The sequence below is a fragment of the Amblyraja radiata genome, chromosome 3, assembly GCF_010909765.2.
Source record: "Amblyraja radiata isolate CabotCenter1 chromosome 3, sAmbRad1.1.pri, whole genome shotgun sequence".
NCBI classification, from domain to species: Eukaryota; Metazoa; Chordata; class Chondrichthyes; order Rajiformes; family Rajidae; genus Amblyraja; species Amblyraja radiata.
The window spans coordinates 31,894,697-31,914,050 of NC_045958.1; the positions used below are offsets into that span (position 1 = coordinate 31,894,697).

The following is a 19,354-nucleotide window of genomic DNA, read 5'->3' on the forward strand; positions in this document are numbered from 1 at the left end:
CAAACCTCCCCTTTCTTTCAAAAACCCTGGAGCGTATCGTTGCGTCGCAACTTCATTCCCATCTCCTTGCGTATAACCTACTTGAACCCCTCCAATCTGGCTTTCGCCCCCTCCATAGCACAGAAACTGCTCTCCTCAAAGTCCTCAACGACCTCCTCACCTCTGCTGACATTGGTTCCCTCAACATCCTCATCCTCCTCGACCTGAGCGTAGCCTTCGATACAGTGAACCATAACATCCTGCTCACCAGACTCAAACCTCGGCATTGAAGGCTCTGCACTCAGCTGGCTCCGTTCCTACCTTTCCAACAGATCCCACTTCATCTCTCTCCACAACCACACCTCTGCTACAGCCACAGTCACTCAAGGCGTTCCCCAAGGCTCCGTACTCGGCCCCCTCCTCTTCATCATCTACATCCTCCGCCTTGGTCAGATACTCCGCCACTTCAGCCTGGACTTCCACTGTTACGCTGATGACACCCAGATTTACTTTGGCACCAAATCCCCCCACAACCCCCCCCCCCTCTCCCATATCAACTCCTGTTTGTCAGCTATAAAAACCTGGATGCAACATAATTTCCTCAAACTTAACAGCGATAAGACAGAATTCCTCCTCATAGGCTCCAAAGCCACACTCAGCAAAATCAATAACCCCACTCTCACCATCGACGGCACCACTGTCTCCCCATCTCCCCAGGCCCACAACCTTGGCGTGATCTTTGATTCCACCCTCTCCCTTGAGCCTCACATCCGCCATGTCATTAAAACCTCCTTCTTTCATCTCCGCAACATCGCCAAACTCAGACCCTCTCTCACACCTCCCGCTGCTGAAAGACTCATCCATGCCTTCATCTCCTCCCGACTGGACTACTGCAACTCACTTCTCCTTGGCATCAGCTCCACCTACATCAACCGACTCCAACTGGTCCAGAACGCAGCCGCCCGACTCATCACCCACACCAAATCCTGGCATCACATCACTCCAGTCCTCAAACAACTTCACTGGCTTCCCATCTCCCACCGGATCAACTACAAAATCCTGATCCTCACCTACAAAGCCCTCCACCATCTGGCCCCCCAATATCTCACTGACCTCCTCTCCCCCTACCAACCCTCACGGTCCCTCAGATCCACATCAGCCGGTCTCCTCTCCATCCACAAGTCCAACCTCCGCAGTTTTGGGGACAGAGCCTTCTCCAGGGCAGCTCCCAGGCTCTGGAACTCCCTCCCCCAACTGATCCGCAATTCCGTGTCCCTCACCATCTTCCAGTCCCGCCTCAAGACCCATCTCTTCACCTCTGCCTATCCTTAGCCCCACGTCCCCCTCCCTTTTCATCTGTGCATTAATTGCCTCATATTGTGTTTTGTATTGAATTCTGTCTTTACTTTGTGTACTAGTCATGTCTCTACTATTTATTTCATTCCCCTTTACATGTTTTTCCTCTACCTGCTACATTTTTGTAAGGTGTCCTTGAGACTCTTGAAAGGCGCCCATAAATAAAATTTATTATTATTATTATCCTTAAACTGTGGCCCCTAGTTCTGGACTTCTCCAACATCGGGAATAATCTTCCTGCATCTAGCCTGTTCAACCCCTTAAGAATTTTGTAAGTTTCTATAAGATCCTGTCATATGTTAATAGATTGGAGCAGCTGGGCTTGTATACTCTCGGAATCAGAAGGATGAGAAGGGATCTTATTGAATCATATAAGATTATTAAGGGTTTGGACACGCTAGAGGCAGGAAACATGTTCCCAATGTTGGGGGAGTCCAGAACCAGGGGCCATAGTTTAAGAATAAGTGGCAAGCCATTTAGAATGGAGATGAGGAAAAACTTTTTTACACAAAGAGTTGTGAGTGTGTGGAATTCGCTGCCTCAGAGGGCAGTGGAGGTTGGTTCCCTGGATGCTTTCAAGAGAGGGTTAGATAGAGCTCTTAGGAAGAGCGGAGTTGAAGGATATGGAGAGAAGGCAGAAACGGGGTACTGATTGTGGATGATCAGCCATGATCACATTGAATGGCGGTGCTGGCTCGAAGGGCCGAATGGCCTACTCCTGCACCTATTGTCTATTGAAATTGAGCAGACCATATGGCTTCTTTACCACTCTATCTACATGTGTTGCCACTTACAGAGAGTAGTGGACTTGGACTCCAAAGTTCATGTGGGATTATAACCCTTGAGCTCCTGGTTTTCAACTTTCTTTTTAGCCCCTTAAATTCTCTTTGCAGGGTGTCATTCCTTTTTTTTTACATATGCCTAATTCACATCCCTCTTAACACTACTGCATAACTAATGCTTTTTTCTTTCTTATAATATTGCATATACATTGCACGGTGAAAAATTGAAATGAAAGCATCAACAGTTAAATTTCAATGAAAGTACTGTTTAAATACTTACATTTCTCTGCCATTTCCAGACATTTTAAACCCTCCGAAAGGACTTTGGACATGCATGGCATTGTAACAATTAACCCTGTAGAAAGATTAACATGCTCACCAGTAGAATTCAATGCAATAACATATACAATTCGTACATAACTCCAAACATTGTTAACATATTCTGTAATTACTTCAAAAGAGTTGCTTACCACACAGTCCCAGCTTGAAGAGCTGAAGCCACGGTAAATGCTTTATTGATGTCTTTGGTGAAAACTGCAGCAACTAAACCATAATGAGTGTTGTTGGCTCTTTGAATAACTTCGTCAACTGTTTTAAACTTGATTATCTGCTGCACTGGTCCAAAGATCTGTATTATAAAGTTGTTAATAAGTTGTTAAGGAAAGAATATATATGCATGATTATTTTAGCATTCCTTCAATATTAGCAGAAATGTCAATAATATAGTTAGTAATCTTAATACATCCAATCAATAGAAGCTACCGTGGGCATGGAAAAATTAGGTATATTAGCTACAAGATGAGATTGGACAAACTTGGATTGTTTTCTCCGGAAAGCTGGAGGTTGAGGGGAGACCTGATAGAAGTATATAAAATTCTGAGAGGCATAGATAGAGTAAACAGTCAGAAATAGGATGGAAAGGTCAAAGATTAGAGGGCATAGCTTTAATGTTTTTTACACCGAGAGTGGTGGGTGCCTGGAAAGCTCTGCCTAAGGTGGTGGTGGAGGCAGATATGAGAGTGGCATTTAAGAGGCAGTTGTGTAGGAAGATGGATATGCAGGGAATGGAGGGATATGGAATGTGTGCAGGCAGAGATTAGTTTTATCTTGGCATCATGTTCTGCACAGACATTATAGACAATAGACAATTGACAATGCGTGCAGGAATAGGCCTCTCGGCCCTTCGAGCCAGCACCACCATTCACTGTGATCATGGCTGATCATCCACAATCAGTACCCCATTCCTGCCTTCTCCCCATATCCCTTGACTCTGCTATCTTTATTAACTCTATCTCACTCTCTCTCGAAAGCATCCAGAGAATTGACCACCACTGCCTTCTTAGGCAGAGAATTACACAGATTCACAATTCTCTGGGTGAAAACGTTTTTCCTTGTCTCCGTTCTAAATGGCCTACCCGTTATTCTTAAACTGTGGCCCCTGGTTCTGGACTCCCCCAACATTGGGAACATGTTTCCTGCATCTAGCGTGTCCAATCCCTTAATAATCTTATGTTTCAATAAGATACCCTCTTATCCTTCTAAATTCCAGTGTATACAAGCCCAGTGGCTCCATTCTATCAACATATGAGAGTCCCGCCATCCCCGGAATTAACCTTGTGAACCTACACTGCACTCCCTCAATAGCAAGAATGTCCTTCCTCTGATTTGGAGACCAAAACTGCACACAATACTCCAGGTGTGGTCTCACTAGGGCCCTGTACAACTACAGAAGGACCTCTTTGCTCCTATACTCAACTCCTCTTGTTACGAAGGCGAACATGCCATTTGCTTTCTTCACCGCCTGCTGTACCTGCATGCTTACTTTCAGTGAGTGATGAACAAGGACTCCCAGATCTCATTGTACTTCCCCTTTTCCCAACTTGACACGATTCAGATAATAATCTGCCTTCCTGTTTTTGCCACCAAAGTGGATAACCTCACATTTATCTACATTAAACAGCATCTGCCATGCATCTGCCCGCTCACCCAACCTGTCCAAGTCACCCTGCATCCTCATAGCATCCTCCTCACAGTTCACATTGCCACCCAGCTTTGTGTCATCTGCAAATTTGCTAATATTACTTTTAATCCCTTCATCTAAATCATTAATGTATTGTATATTGTAAATAACTGCGGTCCCAGCACCGAGCCTTGCGGTTGGTACCCTACTAGTCACTGTCTGCCAGTCTGAAAGGGACCCGTTAATCCCTACTCTTTTGATTCCTGTCTGCCAACCAATTTTCTATCCATGTCAGTACCCTCCCCCAATACTATATGCTCTCATTTTGCCCACAAATCTCCTATGTGGGACCTTATCAAAGGCTTTCTGAAAGTCCAGGTACACTACATCAAGAATAGTCGAGCATGATTTCCCCTTCGTAAATCCATGCTGACTCGGACCGATCCTGTTACTGCTATCCAAATGTGCCGCTATTTCATCTTTTATAATTGACTCCAGCATCTTCCCCACCACCAATGTCAGGCTAACAGGTCTATAATTCCCTGTTTTCTCTCTCTCGCCTTTCTTAAAATGTGGGATAACATTAGCTACCTTCCAATCCACAGGAACTGATCCTGAATCTAAAGAACATTGGAAAATGATCACCAATGCGTCCACGATTTCCAGAGCCACTTCCTTAAGTACCCTGGGATGCAGATCATCAGGCCCTGGGGATGTATTGTTTGTGTCCTCCTTAGTGAAGACGGATCCAAAGTGTAGACTAGTGCATGTTCCTTTAAAATAGTGACCTCACCACTACTAACCACTCCCCATATCACCAGTATAATTGTAACCTCCCCACCTCTAGATCACTCTCTAGCTCCGGTGACAGACCACGGACAGCTAGGGCAGTAATGGGTATGAGTAGTGTGATCAGTAATAAAACAGTAGTGAAGACATAGTGCGCTTTGACTCGTCTTTACACAAAGTACCTGTTCAACTCGTCTGCCATTTCCTTGTTCCCCATAATAAATTCACCTGTTTCTGTCTTCAAGGGTCTAACTTTGGTCTTAACTATTTTTTTCCTCTTCACATACCTAAGGAAGCTTTTACCATCCTCCTTTATATTCTTGGCTAGCTTACCTTCGTACCTCATCTTTTTCACCCTGTATTGCCTTTTTAGTTATCTTCTGTTGCTCTTTAAAAGTTTCCGAATCCTCTGGCTTCCCACCCATCTTTGCTTTGTTATACTTCTTCTCTTTTATTTTTATACTGTCCCTGACTTCCTTTGTCAGCCACGATCGCCCTTTACTCTCCTTAGAATCTTTCTTCCTCTTTGGAATGAACTGATCCTGCACCTTCTGTATTATTCCCAGAAATACCTGCCATTGTTGTTCCACTGTCATCCCTGCTAGGGTATCTTTCCAGTCAACTTTGGCCAGCTCCTCCCTCATGGTTCTATAGTCCCCTTTATTGAAGGGCCTGTTCCTGTGCTATACTTTCAAATGCTCTATGTTCTATGACACTTCATAAGCTGGTAAACAATGTTTCCTATCATGTGTTGACACTCAGCCCTTTTTTCTTTTGCCTGGATTTCTGTGGATATCATGTGAGGCAACATAAAGTTCTCAAGTTAAAACAGTTGCCAACTTTCGCTGTTCTTGTGAATGCTTGGCTGACTTGGATACACATGGAACCTTGCAATGCCCTTGGAATCATAAGCAAACATTAGATCAAGGTTATTATGGTCATAATAAAACATAATGCAATTGGATAAACTGTAGATCTTTGCTTTAAAAAAAAAATGCTTCCCTTAATACTCCCATCTTTTAAAAGTTTTTCTGATTTTTTTTTCCCCACATGATGGGGAAAAAAATTATCTGAGCTGTAGAGTTCATGGCTGCTTTAAGTGATATTGTGTGGCTGGTACCAGGAGCTGTGTTTCTCCTATGTTAGATAGCAGCTTGCCAGCTGATCATCCATTAACATGAAGCCCTCCACCATCTAGAAACTCTGCCTTTTAATCAGCAAGACTGGGGAACCTCACTGATTGAAAGTAGACTGGAATCAAACATAATTCAAGGTCAACATTCTTATTCACCTTGTACACCAGGTACTAAAGAAAGCAGAATGAGAATACTACTCCACTAAACATTATGCCAAAATGCTTTTCTTAAATAATGAATTGTTTAGGAACGCAAATCTGAAATGTGTATCTGTTTAATAAGTTGACGTGAATAGCTGCATTACCTCTTCCTTGGCAATGCGCATTTCATCTGTAACTTCTGAGAAAACTGTAGGCTGAATGAAGAAGCCTTTATCTCCCCAGGGCAATCCTCCACATTCCAGCTTGGCTCCTTCCTTCTTCCCACTCTCAATTAAACCGAGAATTTTATCATACTGTTTTTTATCAATCTGTCAAAGCGTTATCAGAGAAAATGAATGAATACATCATGCAAACCAGTTCAATGTTGAGTGCCTTCTATCTCAGACAGTTTTTGTAGAGAAATTGTTCCATACAAAATCACTTAGTATAGTAAAAAGGACATGAATGCTGGATTACAATTAAATGAATAACAATTGTTTTGCTGGTCAAAACCCAATATTTTCAAATTCTGATTGCTGATACACCTGCTTTGTTTTTAGAGAATTTTTTTTTTTTTAGCTCGGATTCCATTTTTACATTTAACATTAATTTTGAGCTACCACTAGGCAGCATGAAGTGTAAATTGAGTCAATGAAAGGGATAATTTGCCAAGCCTCATTTCTCTTTTATAAGAGTCGGCCTCAGAAATGATTCAGGTAATCAGTCCAGCTCTTACCAGAATAAAATGTGCATAACTGGTCCACCACTCACTTTACTGTGTGTTTTATTTTTTCTCTAATACCTGTGGACCATGGGTGACAGTTCCATTTAGAGGATTTCCGATAACATGCTTCTTTGCTCGGGTGATGCTCTTGCAGATAAATTCTTTGTAGATAGATTCCTCCACAAATATTCTGGATCCTGCCAAACAGCACTGTCCCTGATTGAAGAACAGACCATGATGAGCTTGTTCTATGGCAAAGTCCACTGCAAAATACAAGTCCGGTTGGCAAAGTCATTCATATTTGAAAATGTGCAACATCATTTTTGGAAATGTTGTAAAATTTTGTTTGTCAGTGTTCAAAACCAAACTTCAAAGGAAATCTAACTAAAATCTAAAAGGGATTTTTCTTAGAGACATCATTTGTGTGGTAATTCAAATAATCATTAAAGTCCTATTGACTAGTCGGGTGAAATTATTATTCGTTAAAGTATAAAAAATCATTAAACTAATGTTTACATAACCTTTGAAAGCAAATAGTCATAGTTACCTTTCTAACCATATATTAGTCGTAGATAATAGTTTATGGAATACAGTAAAACATTTACATTTGTCCTTTACCCCAGCTAAATATTAAAGTTCTATGAAATTACATTTAATTCCTATTTGAACTTTTACCTACAGAAAATTGAAATTCTGGAAGAAATTCCATAATCCATCGTTAGAATAACAGATCCATGATTACTTTATAATATTTTCTCAGTAACTTGTGTATTGTTAACCATATAGTGTCCTGCACATGAGGTGTTGTTCATGGTCAGGCTTTTGTATTGACAGCTAAACATTTCACAACAAATTCAAAGGTCTCAGATCAAGAGCTAGTTAGAGTCAGAGTCATACAGCATGGAAACAGGTCCTTCAGCCCTACTTGCCCACAGCGACCAACATGCCCCAGCTACACTAGTCCCACCTGCCTGCATTTGGCCCATATCCCTCTAAACCTGTCATATCCATGCACCTGTTTAAATGTTTCTTTAACATTGTGATAGTACCTGCCTCAACTACATCCTCTGGCAGCGCATTCCATACACTTACCACCCTTTGTGTAAAAAAAGTTGCCTCTCAGGTTCCTATTAAACCTTTCCCCCCTTACCTAACAAAGGTGATGTTTATGAGGTTCATCAGTTGATGTTTATGTGATGGTCCCATAAGTCCCTCATGATGGAAGGTCATGAAGTCTGGAAGATTAGACTGCATGAATCGATTGGAGAGCTAGCTAATTGGACACATAATTATCTTGATGGTAGGAAGTAGAGAATGATGGAGGAAGTTTGATTTTTTGGACTATTGCCTTGCGACTGCTGGAGTTCCACAATATCCATCGAGTTCATCCATTTAAACAATTTGTAATGAGAATGCACGGCATAGTTAGTAAGTTTGCAGATGCCACTAAAACAGGAGGTATCATCGACAGTGAAGAAGTTTGTCAAAAGGTACAGCAGGACCTTGATCAGCTGGGCGAATGGGGCAAGGAATGGCATTCAACTCAGTTAAGTGCAGAGTATTGGATTTTAGAACCTGAAATCAGGTTAGGACTTTCACAATGAACAGTAGGGCTCTGGGGAAGTTGTAGAACAGAAGGACGTTGGGGACAAGTACATAGTTCCCTGAAAGTGGCATCACAGGTGGACAAGATAGTGAAGAAGGAGTTTGACATGTGGGTCTTCATCAGTCAGGGCATTGAGTACAAAAATTGGAACATTATGTCACAGTTGTCCTAGATGTTGGTGAGATAGCACTTGGAGTATTTTTGTACAGTCTTGGTTACCCTGCTATGGGACAGAATGCAAATAAGATTTATTGTATGAGAATTTTGCCAAGACTCAAGCGCACAGGACATAGGGAGAAATACAAGAAACTGCAGATGCTGTAATATTGAGCATCAGTCAAACTGCTGGAGGAACTTGGTGGCCCAGGCAGCATCTGTGGAGGGAATATCGGGACCCTTCTTGAGAATTATTGGAGAAGGAGGGAGAAAGGTGGAAAAGAGAGGTGCGGGTGGAGCAAAGCTAAGTAAGTGATAGGTGGATGCAGTTTAGGGGGAATTGACACATGGTGGAGTGAGTAACAAAGCCCAAAGATGAAAAGAAGACAAAAGGGTATCAGATAAGGAAAGACAAGGAGTGATATAGTGAAATATAATGCCAGAGGGAGGGATATGGAAAAGGGAAGAGGAGAAATGTGATAAAAAAAAGGAAATATACTACTTGAGGATGGGAGATAAGAGGATGATGCGATGAAGCAGGGGAAAAGAGCTGGGCAACTGGGGTGGTGGGAAATGATGGGAGAAATGGGTGCATACTGGGTTGGTTTGCAAGAGAAAGAGAAAGGTTGTATGAGCGGGAAACCTGAAAATGGAGTATTGTATGCAGTTCTGGAATTCTATTGTGTGCAATTCTGCTCGCCCCATTAAGGAAAGGAGGTGGAGGCTTCAGAAAGGGTGCAGAAGAGGCATACTAGATGCTGCCTGAATAGAAGGTATAAGCTATAAGGAGAGGTCGGACAAACTTGGATTGTTTTTCCTTGAAAACTGGAGGTTCAGTGGAGATCTGATAGAAGTATATAACATTATGAGAAGTATGGGTACGATCTTTCTTTCAGGGTGGAAATGTCAAGGTTTAAGTTGAGAGGGGCAAAGTTCAAAGAAGATGTGTGGGGCAAGTTTTTTTACACAGAAGTGGTGTGTGGCTGGAATGTGCTTTCGGGGGTCGTGGTGGAGACAGATACGACAGTGGCATTTAAGAGGCTTTTAGATGGGAATACATGGATATGGAGGGAATGGACGGATATAGATCATGTGCAGGCAGAGGAGCCAAGTTTAATTGGCATATGTTCAGCATGGCCATTATGGGCTGAAGGGCATGTTTCTGCGCTGTACTGTTCTATGTTCCATGTTCAATGTTCATTCCATGGATTGCCAAATTGGAATCTGAGGTGCTATTTTTCCATTTTGCATCTATAGAATAGAATAGAATAGAATGCAATTTATTGTCATTCAAACCTAGGTTTGAACGAAATATAATTTCTACACTTTTTTACATTAGAAAACAATCCAAGACCCACACTTAACACAGTTTACATAAACATCCATCACAGTGAGTCTCCAACATCTCCTCACTGTGATGGAAGGCAAAGTCTTTATCTCTTCCCTTTGTTCCTTCTCCCGTGGTCCAGCAGTCCAACTGCAGTGTCGAGGCGAACTGGGACTCCGATGTTAAAGCCCCCGGCGGGCGATGGTAAGTCCTAAGGCCGTTTAAGCCACACCGGGCGATGTTAGGCCCCGGCTCCATGTCCTTAAACCCGCGATTCCAGCGGGAGAAGTCGCCGTTGCGGAGCTCGGAAAAGCGGTCTCCCACCAGGGACCTGCGAGCTCCCGATGTTCCCGTCCACCGGGTCTGCGGCCGGTGCCTCCGAACTCCAAAAGTCGGGTCGCAGCCGCACGCCACCACAGCTCTTCCCGCTCCGAAGTTGGCCAGCTCCGCGATGTCAGTTCCGCAGGCTCTGCAACTGGAGCCCTCAGGTTAGTCCCGGCCGGAGGTCGCCGCCGGCTCCACGATGTTAGGCCCAACGACATCCGAGACCCGACAGGGAATAGTCGGGTCCCCGCACAGGGAAGAGATTTAAAAAGTTTCCCCCACAGCCCCCCCACCACCCCCCACATATACACAGCTAAAAAAAAGAATAAAAACTAACTCAAGACATACATTTAACAAGACAAAAATTAAAAAAGACAGACGACTGTAGTCGAGCCGCTGCCGTTATGGACAGGTTGGAAGGGCTAGGACTTTATTCCCTAGAATATAGGAAACTAAGGGTGTATAATCCTGAGGGGCATGGATAAAGGTGAATTCATACTATCCTTTTCCCAGGGAATGGGAATAAGAAATTAGAAGGCATAGTTTTAAGGTGAAAGGGGAAAGATTTGAAAGGGATTGGAGGGGCATCTTTTTAACCCAGAGGGTGGTCTGTACATGGAATGAGCTGCCAGAGAAAGTGGTTGAGGCAGGTGCAATAAAAACATTTAAAAGACAATTGGTCAGGTACATGGATAGGAAAGGTTTGGACGATAAGGGCCAAATGTGGGCAAGTGGGACTAGTGTAGATGGGCATCTTGGTTGACATAGTATTTTGGGCCAAAGGACCTGTTTTCGTGCTGTGTTACTCGATGATTGCAACATGGGATAAATTATGGTTACTTCATTAGTTATCTTTCATAGCAAAGTAGTTTAAATAGTTAATTTTAATTGCACTTTAATTGCTGTACTATGTTGCCTGAGGTTATCACAATAAGCTTCCCTAATGGTGTTATTTCAAAGGCAGATTTGGAATTACAAGATTTAACACAAGTGAAATATTGGTATCATCAGTGATTATTATACTTCACAGCTAAAATGACAGCAAAACAGAGAACAAAAGATTCAGCCAATAATATATAACAGTTGCTTCCTGGTTAATGAATCACCGATTGAATTTTGGTCACTGTTAATAAATTACAAATGGACTTCGAAATGAACAACTTCTGCATTGTAGTCCGTCAGAGCCCCAAATTAGTCTATCACTTGAAGTTTATAAATGGTGAAAAAATAAAATTAATTATTCTGTAACTAACTCCCCCGTAATTTCTGCCTAAGCCCTGTCTGTCTATGTAGCAACAATTATCTCCAAATGTCATAGTAGAAATAGTAGTAGTAGTAATACGGCCAAATGTTGCTGCAATTTGATTATAATGCCACTACACTGTAGGCTTTCCCTTTCAGGTAAAAAGGTTAAACTCAGCAGTGTAGGAAGGAACTGCAGATGCTGGATTAAACCGAAGATAGACACAAAAAGCTGGAACTCAGCGGGTAGGCAGCATCACTGGAGAGAAGGAATGGGTGATGTTTCAGGTGGAGACCCTTCTTTAGACTAGTTAGGGTAAGGGAAACGAGAGATATAGACGATCATGTAGAGAGATAAAGAACAATGATGAAAGATATGCAAAAAAGTAACGATGAGAAAGGAAACAGGCCATTGCAAGCTGTTTGTTGGGTGAAAATGAGAAGCTGGTGCGACTTGGGTGGGGGAGGGATCGAGAGAGAGGGAATGCCAGGGTTACTTGAAATTAGAGAAATCAATATTCATATCACTAGGCCCAAGCAAAATATGAGATACCGCTCCTCCAATTTGCATTTAGTATTTGGTTACCAGTATATTATACATGCAACATACATACATGATGTCTGACTATACATGCAACTACTAATTGTTCAGAGTGGAAAAGGTGGTTAATGTGTAATCTGAATATTCTGCATGCTGACCATTCAACTCTATCCCATTGCATGTTAATTTTGAAACAATATTAATTGTAAAATTAATTAATGGGTGGCCACAGTGGCGCAGCAGTAGAGTTGCTGCCTTACAGCGCTTGCAGCACCGGAGACCCGGATTCGATCCCGACTACGGATGCTGTCTGTATGGCGCTTGTACGTTCTCCCCGTGACCGCGTGGGTTTTCTCCGGGTTCTTCGGTTTCCTCCCACACTCCAAAGACGTACAGGTATGTAGGTTAATTGGCTTGGTGTATGTGTAAATTGCCCCTAGTGTGTGCATGGAAGTCTTAATGTGTGGGGATCGCTGGTCGGTGCAGACTTAGTGGGCCGAAGGGCCTGTTTCCTCGCTGGATCTCCCAACTAAAACAACCAAATTAAAATTATAATCTCAGTGATTTTACTTTGAAAAAAATAGTCCAAGAAAACACAAGGACAAATAAAACACATTCCACCAAGTACGAACATGAAGAAATTGCACAATTTGCACATTATGGAACCTGGACTGACATCCACATTCCATAATGCTAGGTAATGAACAATTGTAACAAAGCAAAGTTTACACAATCCTCTCTTTCACCTTGAACAGCACTAACATAGCACCACCAAGGACCAGAGCATTCCAAATGATTGGTGTTCTTGCCACTGATATAGATTTCCATAGCACACTGTAGCTACTATGTATTATCTAGGAGAGGTGTGGTAACGTGTAAGTGCTTTGCTCGTTTCCCCCCCCCCACTCCTGACATTTATCACCAGGAAAGACAAAGGTACCAAAGTCATGGAAACACTATCCACTCAAGTAATTGTACAAGCCACTCGACATCCAGACTTGAACACGTGTCTCAGATAATTCACTATTCGTTAATCAAAATGTGCAAAAGCAATATTGAGGTCTTATTAACAAATAAAGGCATGGAGAATAATACAATAGTGCTAATATCCCCTAAATTTATGAACACAATAAGAAAAACAGGAAAGTTATCTGATAAGCATGAAATATTAGGTAATAAATAACTTTAAATACTAACAGTCTGCATCGGCAAATATGATATTTGGATTCTTCGCTCCAAGTTCCAGCGTTACTCTCTTTAGATTACTCTTGCCTGCAGCCTGCTGTATTATTTTACCAATCTGGGTAGAAATGACAATTATACTCGTGAATGTGACCAAATAAAATAACTGCATATGCAATGCACTAAAATGAGTCATATACAATTAATAACATTGACATTTACTGAATGATATTTCATAGGCACAAATGGAAAGGTGGCAACGATTAGAAAATATTTTTCCTTGAAATTTATTTTTGTATGGGTCAGATTTTTGGCAAAGCTCCTAGCCATAACTAGACAATAGCCTTTAAAAAAAATCTTCCTAATTATCTTTGCCCACGAAGAAGCAGAAGGAGAAGAAAGGAAGAGGCGAGGACAGTGGGCTGTGGGAGAGCTGGGAAGGGGAGGGGAAGGAGAAAGCAAGGACTACCTGAAATTGGAGAAGTCAATGTTCATACCGCTGGGGTGTAAACTACTCAAGCAAAATATGAGGTGCTGCTCCTCCAATTTGCGGTGGGACTCACTGTGGCCCAGGACAGAAAGGTGGGATACGGAATGGGAGGGGGAGTTGAAGTGCTGAGCCAGAGGGTTGGTTAAAGCGGACTGTGCGGAGGTGTTGGGCGAAGCGATCGCCAAGCCTGCGCTTGGTCTCACCGATGTAGAGCAGTTGACACCTAGAGCAGCGGATGCAATAGATGAGGTTGGAGGAGGTGCAGGTGAATCTCTGCCTCATCTATTGCAGATGCTGCTCTAGGTGTCAACTGCTATGCACTTTGCCTTGGGAGAACATGTATTATTTAGTAATGACAGCCCATCCCTTCCAATGAAAAGGGAGGATTTTCATTTATATAATCGATTCACAATTGCAAAATACCCCATGTTATACCATCAATGAAGCTATACTTAAACAGTCATCACAATTTAATGGATAAAATGTGCAGCTAATTTGTGCATAACAAGTTTCTACATATGCTCTGCATTCAATGGGTTCTTATTTGGAAAGATCAATAATTAACAACATTATGTAAAACAGATATCTAAATCACTTTGAGATGATGCATAGTTTTAAATGCTTAATTCCGTGTACCTCAGTGGAACCAGTGAAGGCGACTTTATCTATGTCCAAATGGCTGGCTATAACTGCTCCGGCAGTTCTTCCTAATCCTGGTACAATATTCACCACCCCAGGAGGAAATCCTGCCTACACAGTGAATTAATAGTCATATGAATTTACAATGAATTAGGTATGGATATTTACGCAATTTGTTTTATAAAGCGTAGTAATATACTCAATAATTGTTATCCAATTGTCTTAGATTACCAACATTGCTAGAATATTAAGAATACATTCACAAAAATGAAACTGCGGAAAATTACATTCATGGAGCAGTGTTTATCAATTTAGTTTTCAACACATCATAAGAGATTATTCATTTAAATCCCAGTAAATGGTACTCAGAATGACACTTGATTTGTTTAGTTTAGTTCGAGATACAGCTTGGAAACTGGCTCTTCGGCTCACCGAATGAATGCAGACCAACGTTCCCCGTACACTAGTTCCGCCCTACAGACTAGGGACAATTTGCAAAAGCCAATTAACCTACAAACCTGTACACCCTTGGAATGTGGGAGGAAACCAGAGAGATGATCGAACCCGGGACTCTACACTTTAAGGCAGCAACTCTACCGCTGCGCCTCTGTGCCACTCCAGTTTGTTGAAATCTGACAAATATTTGTGGTATTATTATTATTGCAATATTATTCATTGCACCATTCTCTAGAATCTGCCAGATGCAAATAGAACATAGAACTGTACAGCACAGGAATGGGCCCTTCAGCCCCATTGTCTGTGCCGAACATGATGGCAGATTGGACTAATCTGCTCTGTCTACATGTGATCCATTCAATTCCCTGCATATCCACTTGCCTCCCTAAACTGCGTAAATGCTACTATTTAGTTTAAACTCACAGAAAATCTACAGTCACAGGGAGAGCATACAAGCTCAGTAACAAACAGCACCATGGTGAGGATGAAACCTGGGTCTCTGGTGCTGTAAGGCAGCAACTTTACCACTGTGCCACTGTGCTGCCCTTAAAGTTAAACATTTGCTTCTGCTCATCAAGATGTAAAAGGGGCATGGAGGCTGACTGGCGGCCGTGTGAGGCAAGGCGCAGCTTGTCAATGGGTCAACATGTCCAGATCGCTGTGTTGGTGGAGTGGGCCGCTGAAGGCCCTGCAGCAGCTTGGGGATCAACTGAATCATGATCTGCTCCATTGGGCTACTTGTGCGGATCAGACACGGCCTGCAGCAGTATGGAGTGGTGGAGCAGTGGTGGAAGACATCGACACCATCACCTGGCCAGGCCGACCCCTGTAACTCCAACACGACAACGTGTCTTTATTGCCAAGTTAAGACACTACAGTATAAAAACATTGAACTTGAAGGGTACAAGATGGCACAGGAAACATGGCAACTCTTGTGCACTGTATAATCTCCTATTCCTCCACTCTTGTACTTAAGTATGATTGTGCCTGAGTATAGTACGATTTTTACTGAACAGGATGCAAAAAAGGGATTTTGCTGTACTTAGGTACATTTGACAGTATAATACCATTGAACCATTAAAATCTAGTTCAATAGTTGTGTAGTTTGTTTGTTTTGAATATTAGTAACATAAGCACAATGGGAATTGGTCAGCAGAGTGCATTCATTTTTACGAAATCAGTCATAGTTACGAAATCCAAAAATGTTTTCAAGCTTGGGCCTCATTGAATCCACTTATTAGTTTTTGTGCCAACCTAATGCTCTTTAGCCTTGTTGAGGAGGGAAGGAAATGTTCTGGCTTTAAACTTAACTTTGAAGGGCCTGTCTATGCTCATTGTGATTTGATTGTAATCTGAAACAAGATTGAGCAAACAATCAGCTTGTGCTGGTTACAAGAAGCAGATTGCAACAATTTTTTGCATAATGCAGAGTAAAATTCAACAGGAAAAAGAAGCTGAATGCTTTATGCAACAAAACTCTGAATTTTCCCATGAAATCATGATTTGAAACATAATCTACAATATTAAAATATGATCATGTCATAAATTTTGTCAAAAATATTACATCCTTTAAAATGCCAGTATGATGATTTCCGACTGATCCTATATTGTTGAGTGAGTCTGGACAATTATTTGGATCATGCAGAGTGGTTTTTATAAACTGCAAAATGCAAAGCAATATTTTTAACAATGCACAATAGGCTTTTAAAATTCAGGCTTGGTGTAATTCATGAGTACTGCACCTCTTGAGTTACATAGTTTGTAAAAACAGTTTATGTTTGCTCTCAAGGCCTCAGTCCTTTACCTAGATTTCTCAACAAGAAGGGCCGATTCATGGGGTTATTTGAAATACAATTAATGATCTGTAGAGTTTTAAATTCAACGTTACTTTTAGACAGAGCAGAAAAACAAAGAACACTGTTGCCCTGGCCATTTGTCTGAGCCTGTCTTAAAAAAAAATCAAAGCACTTTTCCCATGAAAGTTAATTTTTAATTTTCACAAGCAAAAATTACGAACCACCCTGTATTTTAACGAATTGGAACAATGTCAAAGTCTGTTTGTAGAGTTGACGATGAGAAATCGAATGTTTCTTTTATCCATGTTAATAGAAACCTCAGAACATTTTGGTAACAATGTTAAGTATTTTAATTTTACAGATATAATGCAACACAATAGCTTTGAAATTTTGCTTCTCAAAAATATATACCTCAGATTAACAGTTAATTTCCAAAATCAGTAACCCAGTAAGCTTTGCATCATTTAATGACAATTACTGGGTTGGGTGCCTGAGGATAACAACTCAAGCTTGACTTGACCTAGACCTTTAGTATGAAGTGAAAGAAAAACGATCAACTAATTCCAGTTCGATGTCTGCAGTTCTGGTAAATAATTTACCTGCTGTGACTTATGAATAACAATCTCGCTGCTGAATTTAACCATTTGCAATCAAACCAATTTGAAACCAAAGTGATAGCTGATCCCAAAACAGCAACCAAAGGATTAAAAGAATCATAATGCGAGGATAATGGAAAGAATGAATTGAGGAATTATGATCCAAATCTTGACACTGCTAGTGTTACAGAAGATTGAAAAATAAGTTCATTAGAGCAGAATTAGGCCATTTGACCCATCGAGTCTGCTCTGCCCTTCAATCATAGCTGTTCTATCTTTCTCACTCAATCCCATTCTCCTGCCTTCACCCCATAACCTTTGACCCTCTTATTAATCAACCTAGAAATCTAGCATAGATAAGATCATGCCTGAATTAAGAATCAACCTGGATTCTGAACAGGGCTGATATGAGTAATAAGGCAGGAATATGGCAAATTGACCATAACTGTCAATATTATATGTGCCAGTTATAACCCAGTGGCAATTTGAGTCACAAAACTGGCTGCCTGAAATTTCAGCAGAAGGGCTAAAGAATGTGTGTGTGCAGTGACTGGCAGCAACTCCAGTTTTAACATAAAGCTTTTTAGCGGTCTGAGAAACGACTACTGAAGCTTTCAACAAGACTTTATTCGAAAGCCCAAGTTGCAGCATACAGGTTTATCAGACACGTCTGTCCACATCGGGGGTCAGCGCTGAACTAACCCGCGCAAGGGAAAAACCGCGCGAAAACAACAGCCCTTCCCGAGTCACGTGACCGCGGCTTCCGAACGCTGGGTTCGATATCTGTGTGCGCTAGCAGGCGCCACTACAGCTTCTTGTTTTGATCTTGGCAAATAGCTTACTGATTGATATCGTAAAACTTCATCTTTTTGGTACATTCAAGAGTTCTAAAACCTAGCTGACATTTGTCAAAATCTGCAGGAAGAGCTTCATTTCTATTTGCTAGTTGCCCCTGTATATTTTCACCCAAGATCAGTACCTTTTTCCTTTGGCTGGTGTCAATATTCATAGAACCGTTATTAATATACAGCTTGTCCCATTACCACTCCACACTCCTTGCAATGTTATGATTGAATCTCTACAGAAGATCAGTAAATTTTAACCAAGTACCTCTTTAATTAATGATCCCATGTAGAGTGCAGTCAGTGGAGTTTGTTCAGCTGGTTTGATAACTACTGTGTTGCCACAGCAAAGGGCAGGAGCAAGCTTCCAAGTAAACATCAGAAGTGGGAAGTTCCACTAAAGTGACAAAAAAATGTACTGTATTAATAATATTAATTTTAATTCAAGGTTGAATGCTAATACTATGAACAAAATTATTTAATTGTAGGCTTGAATAATATATTATAATGGGGTAAAACATTTTTGATATTGAGAGAGTCAAATATCAACAAATAAATTTGTTGGTGAAAGGTTTAAGGTGAAGGGGAAAATATTTAACAGGCATCTGAAGGGTAACATTTTCACACAAAGGGTAGTGGGTGTATGGAACAAGCTGCCATAGTTGAGGCAGAAACTATCCCAACATTTAAGAAAAAGTGAGACAGGTACATGAATAGGACAGTTTTGGAGGGATATGGAACAACTTGGGCAGGTGGGACTAGTATAGCTGGGACATGTTGGCCAGTGTGGGCAAGTTGGGCCGCAGGCCTGTTTCCACACTGTATCACTCTATGACTATGATTTAGCACATTTCCTTTGCTTATCTCCTCCACAGAAGTTGCAAATGAACATAGTTCAGTACTCTACTGGAATTGTGTAAAAAGAAAATGATTAGAGCAGATGTGTAAATCTTTTGCACTCAGAAGCGGGAGAATAAGCGAGTGCGGTATTCCGACCGTGCATGCCCAGGTCAAAAGTCACTATGCATAAACATTGCTGGAAAGCAGTCGAGCTGTGAAGTAGTGGACCTTCATTTCCGTTTTTTCTAGCTTTGATTCTTCAAGGTAAGAAAATACTGCTTTCAAACTATGAAATTGTAGTATTTATTGTTCCTTTGTTAAAGCTAAGGTTATTTTGTCATTTTAATTGCTTTATGCTTTGGTGAGTGAGCGAGATCGTGCTTGTCTGTGGTCGGTGTCGGGCCCGGGTCTGAGTGCTGGGTCTGTTGAGTTGCTGCTGGGCCGTCCCTGT

The 19,354-nt window shown here is 41.6% G+C and overlaps 1 protein-coding gene across 4 annotated transcripts in view; it reads right to left on the minus strand.

The window, feature by feature from the left end:
• aldh1a1 (aldehyde dehydrogenase 1 family member A1) overlaps positions 1-19,354 on the minus strand; it is a 106,294-nt gene that overhangs the window by 21,634 nt on the left and 65,306 nt on the right. For all 4 annotated transcript variants that reach the window (XM_033017550.1, XM_033017553.1, XM_033017549.1 and 1 more), the window contains exons 7-13: positions 18,332-18,460; positions 14,371-14,484; positions 13,260-13,362; positions 6,945-7,129; positions 6,307-6,471; positions 2,588-2,745; positions 2,398-2,472 (exon numbers count right to left, since the gene is read on the minus strand). In XM_033017550.1, coding sequence (XP_032873441.1) covers positions 2,398-2,472; positions 2,588-2,745; positions 6,307-6,471; positions 6,945-7,129; positions 13,260-13,362; positions 14,371-14,484; positions 18,332-18,460 — 929 coding nt within the window. The remainder of the gene's footprint in view (positions 1-2,397; positions 2,473-2,587; positions 2,746-6,306; positions 6,472-6,944; positions 7,130-13,259; positions 13,363-14,370; positions 14,485-18,331; positions 18,461-19,354) is intronic.